Source organism: Pinus tabuliformis, chromosome 9 (genome assembly GCF_031772625.1).
Source record: "Pinus tabuliformis cultivar Carrire ecotype Pingquan chromosome 9, CPIR1, whole genome shotgun sequence".
Lineage (NCBI taxonomy): Eukaryota > Viridiplantae > Streptophyta > Pinopsida > Pinales > Pinaceae > Pinus > Pinus tabuliformis.
Window position 1 is genome coordinate 1,014,223,262 of NC_142307.1, and position 20,274 is coordinate 1,014,243,535.

General features: G+C 35.6%; 2 protein-coding genes across 2 annotated transcripts; both read left to right on the plus strand.

Moving 5' to 3' along the window:
• Positions 1–2,776: 2,776 nt before the first annotated feature.
• Positions 2,777–5,064, plus strand: LOC149152152 ((R)-mandelonitrile lyase-like). The gene is made up of 4 exons (XM_089443393.1): positions 2,777–2,882; positions 3,240–3,896; positions 4,087–4,927; positions 5,022–5,064. The coding sequence occupies exons 1-4, from the start codon at positions 2,777–2,779 to the stop codon at positions 5,062–5,064; spliced, it is 1,647 nt and encodes a 548-aa protein (XP_089299519.1).
• Positions 5,065–16,638: 11,574 nt separating this feature from the next.
• Positions 16,639–18,926, plus strand: LOC149152153 ((R)-mandelonitrile lyase-like). The gene is made up of 4 exons (XM_089443394.1): positions 16,639–16,744; positions 17,102–17,758; positions 17,949–18,789; positions 18,884–18,926. The coding sequence occupies exons 1-4, from the start codon at positions 16,639–16,641 to the stop codon at positions 18,924–18,926; spliced, it is 1,647 nt and encodes a 548-aa protein (XP_089299520.1).
• The last annotated feature ends 1,348 nt before the right edge of the window (positions 18,927–20,274 follow it).

Sequence of the window (20,274 nt, forward strand, 5' to 3'; positions counted from 1 at the left end):
AACTCGATTATGAAATTGTCCTTTTCAGATGTCGATCCTGCTTTGAGACAAGCCATCTAGCCAAAAATTGCCCAAAAGACTCCTAGAAAAATTCTACTAGAAAAAACCACCACAAATCTACATGGTGGGAAGGAGCACAAAAAGAACACTACTCTGTCATCAAAGAAGAATACTCTAGAGAAAACTCTAAATCACAAGAAATCGGGCAAGAAAGAAACAACTCTCAAGACAAGTAGGGAGAAAGCCTCGTCCAACAACAAAAAAGTGAACTTGACAACCCCTCAAGCATCAACAGTTATGAGGATTCAAATATCGCACAAAATAAATCTTCATTTAAGAGCCAAGCAGATCTCCTAGACCAAACTTCTTCTCCCACTATCTTCAAAAAGACAAACACAATAGGTCGTGAAGCTAAGACTCCAATGTCCCAAGAGCCAGAAGAGATGAAGGAGATGCAAGATAAACGGAATTGGAAGACCGTAGAGAAAAAAAAGAAAGCTACAACACCAATCTTGCCAAGAAAGACGAGGAGCTAGACAATTAAAAACTAAGAAAATTATACGTCCGATAGACCAATTTGGTCTCAGTGGACGTTAACCACTATCATCATCATCATCATCATCATCATCATTATACAATTTGCTAAACCTATATAGTATACAATTTGCTTTAACTCTAGGAGTGTTTGAGCCTAGAGTTTCTAGATAATTTTCTTCTCAAGAGGATCAACTTGACATGGATTGGCATGTGATGGATTGTGGTCAATAATTAACTAACTAGGCCTTTATATTTAAATAATTATCTAGAGATAAATTTGAACCATTAATTTCTATTTACTATTATGGAATACTATTGTAAACATTCCATCATATTTTATGGAAGTTGGATCTCCACCTAACAAATACTAATATTAAATTAAAATTTTATAAAACTTATTCTAAAATAAGTGTTAAAGTGAGTTGTCTTTAGTGACACTTTTTGGAAGTTTTTCCTATGGGTTTTTTCTGTATAAATTTTCTAAAATCTCACAGGAATTTAGAGAAATCACAAGCTTTAACCCATGCACAATCAAATCAAAGTGGCCTAAAGATTTTTCAAGACGTAACCAGTTTAAATAACACAAATCAAAGTTTCACCTCTATTTTTTCTGGGAACACCATAAAATCAAAAAATCATATAAAAACAACTCCTATATTAACCTAATAATTATATTAACTACATTTAATAATTTTTTTAAATAAAATATATTAAATATTATGTAAAATTGTTTCTCCATTAATAAAATATCATACAAAGGAGAAAAAAAAAAAATATATATATATATATATATATATATAATTATATGTGAAATTGTTTCTTAATTAATAAAATATGATATGAATGGAAAAAAAAATAGAGCAGGGAGTTCATCGTATGTTAGACTTCAAACGTGATCATTGATAGGTCATAGTTTAAGTCTCTTTGTGAAATATATGTATAACTGGTTTAATTGTTATACATAATAGTTAAAGTTTGTACGGAAATTAAGTGATTGTTAATCAGAAATGAATAATTTTTTAAATTATTAAAAAGGTGTTTTTTCAATATATAGCTAAGGGTTAGTGTGGTTTAGATTAGGTATTGTTTTTGAGTGATTTTGATCACTTAGAGACCTCGACTCTTCAAACCACAAGTCATGCTTGCACTATCATAGATAACTTAAAAAAAATAATATTAATATTTATAATTATAATATTAATATAATTAATATAAATATTTTTTTAATATTATTATTAGTATTATTAGTAAGAACAATTTTGATATTATATTAGATTATGTTTTTCATAACATAATACATCAAATATTTTTAACTATCATAGGTCAAGTGAATATATATATATATATATAATGTAATATTATTATAATTATTAATAATATTTTAAATGTCAAATAAAAAGTATTAATTGTAATATTGATATTAGTATTATATAATTATTATTAATATTAGTATGAGTGAAACTAAATGTTATTAGGTTATTATTAATAATAATATTATTAATGATTTTATTATAATATAACATTATTAATTAACCTATTATTATTATCAATATATAAAATATTTAATATTATTATATTATTACTAAAATAAATAATAATATTACTAAAACATTATTTTACAAAACTAAAGCAACATCAAAGAAAATAAAAGATGCTCAGTAATTGTTTTGGTTTTTTTTGTTGGTTGAAGGCAGCTATAAGTAGTAGTAGCGACTACCACTATGAGAAAGTTTAGGAGCTGTTGCTATCATGTTTTTTTTTGGTTTAAACCTAAATACAATTATAGATAAAAAGTATACAATATCCAGAAGATCATATTTGGCACAATAAATATATTATGATGTACTAAGAATTTGCGGGAGACTCGAAAACACAGGAATGTGAGACTCGAAAACGCAGGAATGTAACTGCCTTTTGCTCAAAAAAAGATAGATAGTTTTTTCATGGTGAAAAAGGTGAAGACGGTTTTGAAGAAGATGCATGACAGGATGGTTCATTAGGAAATTTGGAGAAAGAATGGCGGAGTTGCGCGATTGAGTGCGATCTCAACTTTCTTTACACGTCAAACACCTAAGTTTTCGCTTTGTTTACAATGCTTGGGGGCCGGTATGACGTGTGATACAGTTGCATGGTATAAGCTCCAACTGCAAGGGTTTATAAATAGCTTCATAAACAGACCAAAATTGAACCACATCTTCCAAACAAGTGAAGGAATTGAATTGAGGCTGACAGGATGATAATGGCTGTCAATATTCCTGCATGCAGGTTTCTGCTTCTGCTGATGCTAATGACGATGAGCAGCAATCAGCGATTATCATCTTCTCAGGCAACCCCAACAACCTCGGGTAAGAGTATGGGATGAATATGATATTCATGTCAGGTTTTTTTTATGTAGATAAGGATATGCTTTTTTTTATTATTTTTAAAGCAGTTTATCATATTAATCTCGTATTATTAGTTATCTCCATCAACAACACTTGTTTGTTATTTTTTTGAGGAATCAAAATAGATAATCATGTTACACAGCTCAACTCGTATTATAGTTTGAGATTCTAACCTGAGTAGGGAGGAAGACAACCGATAGTCCCAACACACGACTTACATTGATATGCCGTGATTGAATTAATGTCTTCTTGTTTGTTTTGTGTCTTGTTGGGTAATTCTTGTTTGTTTTGTGTCTTGTTGGGTATTATGATTTGCAGCCACTCCGTATCCGTTTGTCACTGTGGATGGGCAAGCAACAGCTTCAAAAACATACGAGTACATCGTAGTGGGCGGAGGAACGGCCGGCTCTGCGCTCTCGACAACGCTCTCTGCTAAGCATTCAGTTTTAGTAATAGAGAGGGGAGGATCTCCTTATGGAAATCCGGACATCGAGGATTTATCTAATTTTGGAAAGATATTGGGTGAGACTGACAATTACACTTCCCCAGCGCAGACGTTTATTTCGGAGGATGGAGTGAGTTTAGCGAGGGCCAGAGTTCTGGGAGGCGCAACTGCTCTCAATGCGGGCTTCTACAGCAGGGCAAACCCTGAAATTGTTCGTAGGGAGAAGTGGGACGAGCGACTTGTAACGAAGTCGTATGAATGGGTGGAGAAGCAGATTACTTTTGAACCCTCTCCCCTCTCGCGTTGGTCGTCGACTTTCAGAAATGGGCTTCTGGAAGCCGGAGTTCTTCCGGATAATGGATATACGGTGGATCATGTGGAGGGAACCAAGACCAGCGCCTCCATCTTTGATAACAATGGCAAGAGACACACAGCAGCAGACCTTTACAAGTCTGCCAACCCAAACAATATCGTAGTCCTTCTTAACGCCACCGTCAGCAGGATTCTGTTCAACAACTCTACATCTCCAGGTAAATTAATTCATCATACACTTGCTTTGAAGTTACAGAGGCCATTCTTATACATGACTGCCATTTCACAACATTGGTTGCCAATAAATTTATTTAATTACCCAGTTTGGATAAGTAGATTTATATCGAGGCCTTTAAATGTACATATATTGAGTATTTTGATTATGATCAAAACTTGCAGGAAAGAAAGGTGGCTCCTCTGGGAAGCCGAAGGCCATTGGAGTAGAATTCACGGACGAAAAGGGTCAGTCTCTTCAAGTTTTTCTCAGAAAAGCATCACGACTTAGCGAGGTAATCCTCTCGGCAGGAGCCCTAGGCAGCCCCCAGCTGCTGCTGTTGAGCGGAATCGGCCCACGTAAACATCTCAAAGAATTCAATATTCCTTTACTTAGAGATTTGCCTGCAGTAGGCCAAGGGATTCAAGACAACCCCCGTGCAGGCATAAGCGTGCAATCCCCTATACCCCTGAACGTGTCCAGCATTCAGGCAGTGGGTATTCTTAAGGGCTCTCAAAATTACATCGAATCCAGCAGTTTCGTCCTGCCGGCTAATGGAAGCGTGCAGTATAGTGGCAACATATTTGAGAAACTGGCGTTTCCATTATCGAGGGGAGAGCTTCGGCTACGCACCAAGGATCCTCGAGACAATCCGTCTGTTCGATTTAACTATTATTCGCACCCAGAGGACGTGCAGAGATCCGTGGATTGCGTGAGGGTGATAGCCAAAATCCTCAAGACAGCGTCTCTGCAGAACTTTACATATCCAGCAGCTAATGGTTCGATCAGTTCGCCTCAATTTCGCTTCATTGGGACGCCGTTGCCAAACAACACCGATGACGATGCAGCCGTGGCTCAGTTCTTGAATCAGACGCTGAACACAATGTGGCATTTCCATGGAGGATCTCATGTTGGGTCTGTGGTTAACCGGCAATATCAGGTGATTGGGGTCGATCGTCTAAGGATTGTGGATGGCTCAACATTCAAATATGGTCCTGGAACAAACCCACAGGCCACCACTCTAATGCTTGGAAGGTAATTCTTACAATAGTTTTAATATTTCAATTGGCTCCCTATTTATTCGTATCTAAAAATGGGAACCATTATTACATCGTGGCCGTGCATGCAGGTATGTGGGATTGCAGATTCTTCAAAAGCGGATCAAATATTGAAGGTTATCCATTGGCAATGACAGAACCAACTAGCTAACCTACTAAATTTGCTTGGAGCTGTGCATAATTATAAATTTAATATGTGTAGCTGTCAGAAAGTCACTCAACGTTATGTTAGGATTGACATGAACATTCTATTTGGACCCGTTCTCTCTTTCGAGTTTCGAAGGAAATAAAGTATTGAATTGTGTGAAAAAATATTTCCGTAAAAGGGATTTCCATGATAAAACCTGGTCGTTGCTATGCATGTGGTTGGTATATTTCATCGTTCAATTGTTTTTATGTTTTCATTTTAGAATGTGTTTGGAATTATGGATTTTAACTGCATTTCTGTAACAACAACAACTTCTATATATATAAATATATAAACAATATTATTCTATGTTAATTTATTTAAAAAATAATATAACTTGCATTTGCACCAGATATTGCAAAAGAAACGTTGTAAGGCATAAATGTAAATGGTCATTGAAAATAAGAATTAATAAAGAAAATTGCATGTAAAAGTGGACAATAAAGCATAGATTGGACACTTGCATTTATATTCCATGAGTTAAATGTGATATTCATTTGCAATTATGCTTTCTATACATGGCCGCAACATTCACAGAAGACCAAATTATTCATGCCAACCATGTGATTCCATTGTGGGTGGGAGAAGGGCTGCTAGCACGAAAATATCGCCATCAACTTAGCTACAACCCATTCGCAGTGGGAGGGGTTTATCTCAACCTTTTGGCAGATCATTGTTTGATTGAACCCGTTGTGAGAAGCATTGACGGGTGCAGTCTTCGTCAGGATACACAACTTCCTGCGCGATTTGGGAATCCGTGTTGCCGAGGCCGAGGAAACTTTTTTTTGCCATGTGGGTCAGGATTTGAGCACGTTGAATGAAAATGAATGTTCCAGATGTAGTCAGATTTTGTTCAGTAATAACGAACTGTGTTCGGTCCCTGAGTCTACGAGAGTTTTGAAACTATGTTCATTGTTAATAGATGGTAACAAATGTCTAACAAAAATTCCAAAAAGGGCTATTGGGAGAATGGTCTCTCTTAAGGTTCTGGATTTGAGTGGGACGTCAGTGCAGTCATTACCGGAGAGTGTGGGGTGTTTGAAACAGCTAAGATGTCTCTTTTTATCAGGTATGCCCATCAACTTTCTACCTGCATCTCTTACAAATCTTGGAAACCTAGAGATCCTTGATCTAAGCCGCTCTAGAATCACGGAATTGCCGTCTGCCCTTCATAATTTGAAATCTTTAAGGCATCTAGCCATGGATAAATGTGGTCATTTGTAGTATCTACCTTGCAGCATCTCAAGGCTCACCTCTTTGCAGGGTTTGACAATGTATGGATGCACCAATCTATGGGAAAAACGTGAGCCCAAGAAATGCAAAAAAGTGGCCAGCATCAGCGTCTGGCCAACTTAAAGCAACTCACCGGGCTCCATTTAACAAAGAATGGGGGCTTTATTAGGGAAGGCACATTAGGGAATATGATTGAAATGAACACCCTCGTGTTAGAGCTCACAAAGGTGAGGTCTCTGCCGAGTGACATGAATAATATGTCAAAGCTGAGAAAACTATATATGAGAAAATTGTACATGGAGTGTCCTGACTTGGTTAGAATGGAAAATAGTTTTTGTGCTTTTCAGAATATGACTAGTCTTATATTATACAAGTGTAATATGTTGGAAGAACTTTCACATCTTCATAAGCTCAACAATCTGCAGTGATTGGAAATAATTGAATGCTCTAGATTAAAGAGGTTTCCTCAGGAATTCGGTGAAAGGAGGCATTTTCTTTATTGAAGATATTTTCAATTGTTGGGTTACATGAATTAGAAGAGTTGCCAATCGTAAAGTAAGGAGCAATGCCAGTACTTGAAACATTTATCATAGTAGAATGCTCAGCAATGAAGGTATTTCCAAAGAGTTATTTCAATTTGAAAACACTTCAAATAATAAAAATTTATGGTTGCAGTTCCCTGATAATGGAAGATTTAAGAGAACTTAGGGAATCCAATCAAATGATAGATGTGAAGACTATGTCTATAGAAGACACCAAAGACTCAAGGAATAGGTACTCTCAATTGATGACGGAAATGAAAAGTAGGCTCTACGGAGAATTTTGGAGCAATAATGATGTGTTCCTTTTCTTAAGAAGTCTTTATACACTTCTGTATATGGTGACTTCTAGGAAGGGTAGTCCATTAAAATTGACTAATATAGACCAATCAATACTCAAAATAAATAATAGTCATAAGAAAAAACATATATTACTCTATTATGCATATTTATTTACTATGTGGTTTTGAGTGTCGTTGTTGGAAAATATAATCATTAAATTAAAATATATATTCATCTATTATGTATACTTATTTACTATGTGGTTTTTTGAAAGACTCTCATGTCATTTTGTTACAATTTCCCTGTACACTTTAAAATCAACCTATCAATCAAGTACATGGTTGGTATATATACTAGCAATTGTCTCAAAAGGTATAAAGAGAGACCGATAAGATTATTAAATTGGAATTGTTGAATTGGAAAAGTTTTAATTTGATTAAAATAATATTTTTTGTATAAATTTCTACTTAATTAAAAGTTTTCTTTTTGGATACTCCCAATATTTTTATATGGGAAGTTTTCTAGAAGAGATAGAGATGAGCAATTTGAGCTGGTTAAATTCTTTCTAATTGTTTTTATTATGGTAAAATTATATTGATAATTCATTGGTTTTACTTTCTAAAACTTGAAAGAATTTGAAGAGAAAATATAAAATTACTTTATGGGATTTGATCCCAAAATCACTTATTTGTAAATACATACAATGAAATGTTATTTCATTGAAACCCTGCACAAATGTTCAAACACATTCGTGATAGCAAAGTTACGAACCTTTCATAGTTTGTCATCAAGCATTGCAGAGTACATAATGAAATAGATCAACTACCTGATTAACAAATAAGCCTCGTAGAATTTTGATAAAAAAAATTACTTCGGTTTTCAAAATTAAGCAAATAATAATGGATAAAAAATTTATATATGTCCAAGTCATATAGAAGATTAATTATTGGTAGGGTTGCTTTGTTCCTATATACTGAAGTTTGAGGTTTATGGTATGTTTTGTTTGACAATATATATTATATACTATTAGGTTTGTTCCAATTACCTTTTAAGTTTTATGTTATATGTGTAGTTGCAATAAAAAATATTAGTATTTTTGAAGTGGAAAGATGCATTGCTGTTGGAGGACTGACTCTAGGGCTGTAATGGGTTAAAAAAACAGTTGCCAGAGGGAGAACTTATTCCACAGATTTGTATATAAAAATTAAGTTTTTTTATGCCACATGTACAATACTCTACACCAAATAGCCCTCAAAGAGAGGAATACCTCCATAAACATTGGAAACAAAGGGCTTCAATGCTTAACATCCATCTTCCAAAGGCGCTTCAAGGGTAAATACTTCTGCAAGAAACACTTTCAAATATGTGTGGGGCCCCAAAGTGGGTACTCCAACCTTCGTAGGCCATTCCAAATACTTGCATCTTCCTCCAAATGGTACATTCCCCCAACAATTGAGCAAACAAGTAAACCAAGGGACTGACCTTTTCCAACCTATATTTAAAATAACAAGCATCTTCCTTAAGAAGGAAATTGAGCAAACAAGTAAACCAACGGACTGACCTTTTCCAGCCTATATTTAAAAGAACAAGCATCTTCCTTAAGAAGTAAACCAGTCAACTTATTATGGAATTTGTTTCATTGGAGTGCTCCACCTATTGATGTATCTCCATTGAATAGGTTCCCTTGCACACATCTCCATGTTATTGGTTCAAGGCAACGACATGTGGAGGGTATCTATTCAAATGATATACTAACTATTGAACCCTTTTTTTTTTGGAATCGACCAATATAGCTGAATCATCATTGCATCAATTGAAGGTACACAAGGATCTAACATTTTCAGGTTCTAATACTACTACATAAATTATACTTGGTTAGAAAGGTGTAGAAATATTCTACATGTGATGGCCTAGCGATAACAATACAGAGAGAAGATGACCTTCCTTTTACTCTCTTCCACCAACATGTACAATCTCCAAAGCAAACATTCAATTCAAGAATGCTCAGAACTTTCTTAAAAAACAAGGTAGATGCAATGGATGTTTAGAATTTCCCTTTGTTGTTATGTTATCAGGTAAATTTTACAACATGGGGATGATCTTGCAACTCTAGCGACCCCTGTTATATTGGTGGCAACATGTGTGAATGCTACCTACCCTCAGGAGAACTATAAATGATTTTGTCATGAAAAACTGAAAAGTATATACCTAGGATGAAGCTAACAATAGTAAGCATATCTGATCATGATGCATAAAATGCATAAGAAAAAAATCCCCCATATGTAGAACATAATAAAAAGTACAAAAGGATAGATGACAATGCCCAAAAGAAATCTGTGATACATTGCATGGAATGCCATCTGAAAAGGCATACTATATTTTTCGTTACTTTTCCAATGTCATTTCATTTTTGCTGCAATAATTTCCATGCACTCATAGTGAAGAAAATCATGAAGCTAAAGTTAATGGTAAGCCTAAAGTGCCCTGTCAACAGGAGCTGAAGCCTTTATTTCAAAGGAAAACAACGTTTACCAAAAAAATTATATTTTAAACATGCTATGAATAACTAATAATTCTCGCATTATGCGTGGAGAATATCAGAAAGCAATTGTACTGCTAGTTCCTACTAATGCCTTTGCAAGGGGGCTTAAGATATCATTACTATAAAATGACTCTATATCACTCTCTAGTTCCAGAAAATGCTCATTGGCTCAATTTGAAGCACCAAAACATTTATTGCTTCAAGATAAATGAAAGTCCAATAGATGGACCTTGTTTAATAGAAATCGTCATCAAGCCAGTAATTATCCAAGCAATATGGGTGCTAGCCAAGTTAGCTAGCCTACTTGAGCAGGTCCTTTTGTTCCAAACCGAGTTGTAATCACACTGTAATTGAGTACCTTGCAGCTTTCCATATTAACTAACAAAATTCTGGACTAGGGCACTCAAGCTCAGGAATTCTATACCCATATAACTCAAATGCAGTTTTGGCATTCATTGAAACTTGAAGCATATGAATTCTATTCAAGCAAATATAAGATTTGTTTAATACAAGTGAGTGCAATAGAGATCAGCTTCTGAAATAGAATTTGTTTAAGCCAAGTGAACATAACATAAATGGTGCTCAGTGTCCACTTACCCCGGGAACCCAAGTTCATAGAGCCCAAGAGCAACAAGAGTTACTAGCGGAACTGCTGAAAGAGGACTCAGATACCTGACATGCACCATGCCATCAAGACAACAAAATCAGGATCTACAGACTGTAAATCCTTAGTACATGTAGAAAATTTGAATGAAATTACTTGAGAAAATGCATAGAGATCAAACAAACCTTAAAACAACAGCCCACAGACCACTCAATCCCAAGATGATTTGCAGTGTTTTGACTTCTTGAACCAAGATTGGATCTACTTAAATATGATCGACTTCTACTTTTAATCATATATATGAATACTTCTATCATAAAACTAAGTGTTTGCAAGAGGTTGCATAGATTTCAGGGAACCCATCTACTAAAATAAGAGTAGAATGGGTACGTAGTAAAGAGATAATTTTGATAAACATGTGCCATTATTACAAGTAGGACAACCCATAGTGAGATTGGAATGGAAACTCATACCATACGGATCGGGCAGATCATAAAGAGACCCAAATTAAAAGTAATGCCATAGAGGTGGAGAAAATAGTAAACTACAGTGGGATTGGAATTGAAACTCATGCCATAAAGGTGAAGCTGACCACAGAGAAACTCAAATTGAAAATTATGCTATAAGAATGGGGCAAACAAAAGAGAAATTGGAATTTAAACGTATCCCATACAGGAGGGTAAGCCTAAAAAGAGACTTGAATTGAAACTTGTGCCATGCAGATGGACCAAACCATAGAGTGATTGGAATTAAAAATCAAGTCGTAGAGGTGGAGCAGGCCAACTGCGGCAACCTAGAAAGAGATTTGAATTGAAAGTTGTGTCATACATTGAGACGAACCACAAAGAGACTCAAATTGAAACGCATGCCATACAAGTGAAGCGAACCATAGAAAATTGGAATTGAAACTCGTACCATACCAATGGAGCAAACCACAAAGAAATTGGAAATGAAACTCGCCCATAATGGCAATTGAATTGAACTGCATGCTATATAGATAGGGCAGAGCACGGAGAGAATAGAAATGGAAATCATGTCACACAGGAGGGATCAAACCATAGAGAGATTGGAATCCTAATCTTGGGATTGCCAGGTCTAGAAGCAAAATTCTACTCTGTGAGAAGAAGAGGAGTGCTTCCAAATTGGATGTCTAGTCACTCAGTTTCAAAAACCTTTCCTGGGGCAAGTGACATAGAGATAATCCCTTAGGGAAACGTTTTTTTAGGTATACATCCAAGATTTTATTTGGATAACTTTTCATTGCAGGGTTGATGCATCTTCATTTGAAGATGGGGATGGATTGACAACAATGTGCCTTTTAGGATGTGAAAGGTTTGTACGACCTGAATTCTGCACAAACTTTGCAGGTGACAAGAATGTGCCATGGCACACACAAACTATACTAACCTCATCTCTGCTATAATTGTACAAGAATCCATTGATTGTTTTCCCATTTGGGCCTAGTCCAGTAGTTGAAACAAATGGCATTTTGGGCAATGAGGATTGAGTTGGAGGCCTTTTATCTTCAGAAATAATTGGATTACCTGTTTTTTCTGTTGTAGAATTTGAAGCAGATACTTGTTATGAATATTATACAATGTCCTGTTAACATCCTCACACAAAGATGGAGGTATTATGGCGACCTCTTTCTAGCACGAGGATGAAGAAACAGAGGAGTCTCCCTTCACCTTTTGAAAATCCCATAAAATAACCTCGTGCAAAAGCCCCTCTCCGTCTTTGACCTTCCCACCTGTAGCTAGAATGTTGGGTCCCTATAATACTAGTGATTACCCCATTACTATTGTAGTTATACCCCTTATTTATATTGTTGTGCCCCTATTACCCACATATTGTTATTTCTGTGCCCCATAAAATCCCTCTATTATTATTTTTGTCACTTTATATTATTATTATTAGGTCGGCTGGATTATATTGTGACTCCTTAGACTCCTATATATAGAAAGGAGGTTTTGTCATTTGTATCATCCAAGAATTGTTCATTTATGTAATGTAAAGGAGGTTGCCCCTCGAAGAGGCTGAATTCTAAGGCGTTGATCTTTCTTTTCTATCTTTTCTTGAGCCGGTTTTCATAACATTTGGTATCAGAGCTTTGGATTCTAGGGTTTCGTTGTTCCAAACAGGTCATCATGGCATTTTCGCTATAACTTTTTTCTGTGATGTTTCAGAAGTCGCAAAACAAACCCATTTGACAAGCAATCGCGCTGAACCTTGGGTCCGAATTTCAGAGTTTTTCACGCGATATTTTCGAGATATGATCTGAGGAAGTTGGTCTTTTTGCAGACTCCTGAATTACACTCAAAACAGGTGACCTGGGGAAATTCGTCATAACTTTCTTTCTGAGCATCGGATTGAAATTTCGTAAGAAGGTACAGAAAGAGGACGGACTGTAGTTTTCTTTTATATATTTTTTAGAGTCAAAGGTTGAAACAGGACACGTGGCACGTCGTACAAGTTCACTCTACTGAACTAGTCTATAATCAAGTCACTGTGGGAGATTTCACATAACTCTTCCTTGGAGAATCCAATTTGGGTCAGACTTGTGGCATTGGAAAGAGGACATGGAGGGCTACTACAAGTCACAAATTCAAAACTAGATAATCAGAAAGTACAGAGATACATCGGAGGCAATATTGAGCTCCTACAAAGTGAAAAAAAGGTGTGTAGATTTTCTTTAATTTTTGCTTAAGCTTGGTTTGAAAATTTATTTTGAAGGAATTCAAAGGGCATATTAGAGAATTATTATCGGTAACTAATGCCCCGAGGAAAGAAAATGCAAACACCTAGTAAGGAGCCTGAAAGCTCTAGCATGACTCATGAAGAAGAAGAAGAAATGCTATATGATATATCAAAATTGCAAGAACAAGTGCAACGAGTGTCACTTGCACAAAAAGCAACAGAATCTAAAATGGATGGTTTAAGGAAAGATGTAGAAGCGAAGATGGATGGTTTAAAGAAAGGTGTAGAAGCTAAGATGGATGGCATGGAAGCTAAGGTGAATGGCATGGACGCTAAAATTGATGGCATGGATGATAAGATGGATAAGTTGCTACAAGAAATAGTCACTAAGGGTGAAAGAGTACTAAAGGAAACTCATGATGAGAACAAAAGAAATGTTAATCATGATTCCATAGACTCTAATGTTGGATCGAAGACTCACCATGTTCCAAAAATCGATATGAGGAAGTTTGATGGCAAGGATCCCGCCACATGGATATTACAGATGGAGCAATTCTTCGATCTCAATAATGTGCAAAACACACAAAAGGTACGTATGGCAACTTTATATTTGGAACCAAATCAGTTTGTATGGTATCAATGGCTTTGTTCTCGTAAACAGTTTATCAATTGGGCAATTTTTACGGAAGAATTGATAGCACATTATGAGGATACAAAAAGCAACACTTTTTTTAGCCAATTGATAAGTCTCAAACAAAGGGTTCAATAATGGAGCACATTGAGGAGTTCCAAAAATTGAACATAAGGGTAAAAGATATTCCAGAGGAGCATAGGATTGATGTGTTCATAGGGTCTTTAAAGGATAATATCCAACATGATGTGCGCCTTGGGAACCTGATTCATTTGAAAGGCATTCAGGTTAGCAAAGAAGAATACTCTAGAGAAAACTCTAAATCACAAGAAATCGGGCAAGAAAGAAACAACTCTCAAGACAAGTAGGGAGAAAGCCTCGTCCAACAACAAAAAAGTGAACTTGACAACCCCTCAAGCATCAACAGTTATGAGGATTCAAATATCGCACAAAATAAATCTTCATTTAAGAGCCAAGCAGATCTCCTAGACCAAACTTCTTCTCCCACTATCTTCAAAAAGACAAACACAATAGGTCGTGAAGCTAAGACTCCAATGTCCCAAGAGCCAGAAGAGATGAAGGAGATGCAAGATAAACGGAATTGGAAGACCGTAGAGAAAAAAAAGAAAGCTACAACACCAATCTCGCCAAGAAAGACGAGGAGCTAGACAATTAAAAACTAAGAAAATTATACGTCCGATAGACCAATTTGGTCTCAGTGGACGTTAACCACTATCATCATCATCATCATCATTATACAATTTGCTAAACCTATATAGTATACAATTTGCTTTAACTCTAGGAGTGTTTGAGCCTAGAGTTTCTAGATAATTTTCTTCTCAAGAGGATCAACTTGACATGGATTGGCATGTGATGGATTGTGGTCAATAATTAACTAACTAGGCCTTTATATTTAAATAATTATCTAGAGATAAATTTGAACCATTAATTTCTATTTACTATTATGGAATACTATTGTAAACATTCCATCATATTTTATGGAAGTTGAATCTCCACCATTTACCTAACAAATACTAATATTAAATTAAAATTTTATAAAACTTATTCTAAAATAAACGTATATAAACGTGAGTTGTCTTTAGTGACACTTTTTGGAAGTTTTTCCTATGGGTTTTTTCTGTATAAATTTTCTAAAATCTCACAGGAATTTAGAGAAATCACAAGCTTTAACCCATGCACAATCAAAGTGGCCTAAAGATTTTTCAAGACGTAACCAGTTAAATAACACAAATCAAAGTTTCACCTCTATTTTTTCTGGGAACACCATAAAATCAAAAAATCATATAAAAACAACTCCTATATTAACCTAATAATTATATTAACTACATTTAATAAATTTTTTAAATAAAATATATTAAATATTATGTAAAATTGTTTCTCCATTAATAAAATATCATACAAAGGAGGAAAAAAATATATATATATATAGATAGAATTATATGTGAAATTGTTTCTTCATTAATAAAATATGATATGAATGGAAAAAAAAATAGAGCAGGGAGTTCATCGTATGTTAGACTTCAAACGTGATCATTGATAGGTCATAGTTTAAGTCTCTTTGTGAAATATATGTATAACTGGTTTAATTGTTATACATAATAGTTAAAGTTTGTACGGAAATTAAGTGATTGTTAATCAGAAATGAATAATTTTTTAAATTATTAAAAAGGTGTTTTTCAATATATAGCTAAGGGTTAGTGTGGTTTAGATTAGGTATTGTTTTTGAGTGATTTTGATCACTTAGAGACCTCGACTCTTCAAACCACAAGTCATGCTTGCACTGTCATAGATAACTTAAAAAAAATAATATTAATATTTATAATTATAATATTAATATAATTAATATAAATATTTTTTTAATATTATTATTAGTATTATTAGTAAGAACAATTTTGATATTATATTAGATTATGTTTTTAATAACATAATACATCAAATATTTTTAACTATTATAGGTCAAATGAATATATATATATATATATATATATATATATATATATATATATTTATTTATTTATTTATATGTTTTAATTATATAATAACGTATTAATGTAATATTATTATAATTATTAATAATATTTTAAATGTCAAATAAAAAGTATTAATTGTAATATTGATATTAGTATTATATAATTATTATTAATATTATATAAGTATTAATATTAGTATGAGTGAAACTAAATGTTATTAGGTTATTAATAATAATATTATTAATGATTTTATTATAATATAACATTATTAATTAACCTATTATTATTATCAATATATAAAATATTTAATATTATTATATTATTACTAAAATAAATAATAATATTACTAAAACATTATTTTACAAAACTAAAGCAACATCAAAGAAAATAAAAGATGCTCAGTAATTGTTTTGGTTTTTTTTGTTGGTTGAAGGCAGCTATAAGTAGTAGTAGCGACTACCACTATGAGAAAGTTTAGGAGCTGTTGCTATCATGTTTTTTTTTGGTTTAAACCTAAATACAATTATAGATAAAAAGTATACAATATCCAGAAGATCATATTTGGCACAATAAATATATTATGATGTACTAAGAATTTGCGGGAGACTCGAAAACACAGGAATGTGAGACTCGAAAACGCAGGAATGTAACTGCCTTTTGCTCAAAAAAAGATAGATAGTTTTTTCATGGTGAAAAAGGTGAAGACGGTTTTGAAGAAGATGCATGACAGGATGGTTCATTAGGAAATTTGGAGAAAGAATGGCGGAGTTGCGCGATTGAGTGCGATCTCAACTTTCTTTACACGTCAAACACCTAAGTTTTCGCTTTGTTTACAATGCTTGGGGGCCGGTATGACGTGTGATACAGTTGCATGGTATAAGCTCCAACTGCAAGGGTTTATAAATAGCTTCATAAACAGACCAAAATTGAACCACATCTTCCAAACAAGTGAAGGAATTGAATTGAGGCTGACAGGATGATAATGGCTGTCAATATTCCTGCATGCAGGTTTCTGCTTCTGCTGATGCTAATGACGATGAGCAGCAATCAGCGATTATCATCTTCTCAGGCAACCCCAACAACCTCGGGTAAGAGTATGGGATGAATATGATATTCATGTCAGGTTTTTTTTATGTAGATAAGGATATGCTTTTTTTTATTATTTTTAAAGCAGTTTATCATATTAATCTCGTATTATTAGTTATCTCCATCAACAACACTTGTTTGTTATTTTTTTGAGGAATCAAAATAGATAATCATGTTACACAGCTCAACTCGTATTATAGTTTGAGATTCTAACCTGAGTAGGGAGGAAGACAACCGATAGTCCCAACACACGACTTACATTGATATGCCGTGATTGAATTAATGTCTTCTTGTTTGTTTTGTGTCTTGTTGGGTAATTCTTGTTTGTTTTGTGTCTTGTTGGGTATTATGATTTGCAGCCACTCCGTATCCGTTTGTCACTGTGGATGGGCAAGCAACAGCTTCAAAAACATACGAGTACATCGTAGTGGGCGGAGGAACGGCCGGCTCTGCGCTCTCGACAACGCTCTCTGCTAAGCATTCAGTTTTAGTAATAGAGAGGGGAGGATCTCCTTATGGAAATCCGGACATCGAGGATTTATCTAATTTTGGAAAGATATTGGGTGAGACTGACAATTACACTTCCCCAGCGCAGACGTTTATTTCGGAGGATGGAGTGAGTTTAGCGAGGGCCAGAGTTCTGGGAGGCGCAACTGCTCTCAATGCGGGCTTCTACAGCAGGGCAAACCCTGAAATTGTTCGTAGGGAGAAGTGGGACGAGCGACTTGTAACGAAGTCGTATGAATGGGTGGAGAAGCAGATTACTTTTGAACCCTCTCCCCTCTCGCGTTGGTCGTCGACTTTCAGAAATGGGCTTCTGGAAGCCGGAGTTCTTCCGGATAATGGATATACGGTGGATCATGTGGAGGGAACCAAGACCAGCGCCTCCATCTTTGATAACAATGGCAAGAGACACACAGCAGCAGACCTTTACAAGTCTGCCAACCCAAACAATATCGTAGTCCTTCTTAACGCCACCGTCAGCAGGATTCTGTTCAACAACTCTACATCTCCAGGTAAATTAATTCATCATACACTTGCTTTGAAGTTACAGAGGCCATTCTTATACATGACTGCCATTTCACAACATTGGTTGCCAATAAATTTATTTAATTACCCAGTTTGGATAAGTAGATTTATATCGAGGCCTTTAAATGTACATATATTGAGTATTTTGATTATGATCAAAACTTGCAGGAAAGAAAGGTGGCTCCTCTGGGAAGCCGAAGGCCATTGGAGTAGAATTCACGGACGAAAAGGGTCAGTCTCTTCAAGTTTTTCTCAGAAAAGCATCACGACTTAGCGAGGTAATCCTCTCGGCAGGAGCCCTAGGCAGCCCCCAGCTGCTGCTGTTGAGCGGAATCGGCCCACGTAAACATCTCAAAGAATTCAATATTCCTTTACTTAGAGATTTGCCTGCAGTAGGCCAAGGGATTCAAGACAACCCCCGTGCAGGCATAAGCGTGCAATCCCCTATACCCCTGAACGTGTCCAGCATTCAGGCAGTGGGTATTCTTAAGGGCTCTCAAAATTACATCGAATCCAGCAGTTTCGTCCTGCCGGCTAATGGAAGCGTGCAGTATAGTGGCAACATATTTGAGAAACTGGCGTTTCCATTATCGAGGGGAGAGCTTCGGCTACGCACCAAGGATCCTCGAGACAATCCGTCTGTTCGATTTAACTATTATTCGCACCCAGAGGACGTGCAGAGATCCGTGGATTGCGTGAGGGTGATAGCCAAAATCCTCAAGACAGCGTCTCTGCAGAACTTTACATATCCAGCAGCTAATGGTTCGATCAGTTCGCCTCAATTTCGCTTCATTGGGACGCCGTTGCCAAACAACACCGATGACGATGCAGCCGTGGCTCAGTTCTTGAATCAGACGCTGAACACAATGTGGCATTTCCATGGAGGATCTCATGTTGGGTCTGTGGTTAACCGGCAATATCAGGTGATTGGGGTTGATCGTCTAAGGATTGTGGATGGCTCAACATTCAAATATGGTCCTGGAACAAACCCACAGGCCACCACTCTAATGCTTGGAAGGTAATTCTTACAATAGTTTTAATATTTCAATTGGCTCCCTATTTATTCGTATCTAAAAATGGGAACCATTATTACATCGTGGCCGTGCATGCAGGTATGTGGGATTGCAGATTCTTCAAAAGCGGATCAAATATTGAAGGTTATCCATTGGCAATGACAGAACCAACTAGCTAACCTACTAAATTTGCTTGGAGCTGTGCATAATTATAAATTTAATATGTGTAGCTGTCAGAAAGTCACTCAACGTTATGTTAGGATTGACATGAACATTCTATTTGGGCCCGTTCTCTCTTTCGAGTTTCGAAGGAAATAAAGTATTGAATTGTGTGAAAAAATATTTCCGTAAAAGAGATTTCCATGATAAAACCTGGTCGTTGCTATGCATGTGGTTGGTATATTTCATCGTTCAATTGTTTTTATGTTTTCATTTTAGAATGTGTTTGGAATTATGGATTTTAACTGCATTTCTGTAACAACAACAACTTCTATATATATAAATATATAAACAATATTATTCTATGTCAATTTATTTAAAAAATAATATAACTAGCATTTGCACGAGATATTGCAAAAGAAACGTCGTAAGGCATAAATGTAAATGGTCATTGAAAATAAGAATTAATAAAGAAAATTGCATGTAAAAGTGGACGATAAAGCATAGATTGGACACTTGCATTTATATTCCATGAGTTAAATGTGATATTCATTTGCAATTATGCTTTCTATACATGGCCGCAACATTCACAGAAGACCAAATTATTCATGCCAACCATGTGATTCCATTGTGGGTGGGAGAAGGGCTGCTGGCACGAAAATATCGCCATCAACTTAGCTACAACCCATTCGCAGTGGGAGGGGTTTATCTCAACCTTTTGGCAGATCATTGTTTGATTGAACCCGTTGTGAGAAGCATTGACGGGTGCAGTCTTCGTCAGGATACACAACTTCCTGCGCGATTTGGGAATCCGTGTTGCCGAGGCCGAGGAAACTTTTTTTTGCCATGTGGGTCAGGATTTGAGCACGTTGAATGAAAATGAATGTTCCAGATGTAGTCAGATTTTGTTCAGTAATAACGAACTGTGTTCGGTCCCTGAGTCAACGAGAGTTTCGAAACTATGTTCATTGTTAATAGATGGTAACAAATGTCTAACAAAAATTCCAAAAAGGGTTATTGGGAGAATGGTCTCTCTTAAGGTTCTGGATTTGAGTGGGACGTCAGTGCAGTCATTACCGGAGAGTGTGGGGTGTTTGAAACAGCTAAGATGCCTCTTTTTATCAGGTATGCCCATCAACTTTCTACCTGCATCTCTTACAAATCTTGGAAACCTAGAGATCCTTGATCTAAGCCGCTCTAGAATCACGGAATTACCGTCTGCCCTTCATAATTTGAAATCTTTAAGGCATCTAGCCATGGATAAATGTGGTCATTTGTAGTATCTACCTTGCAGCATCTCAAGGCTCACCTCTTTGCAGGGTTTGACAATG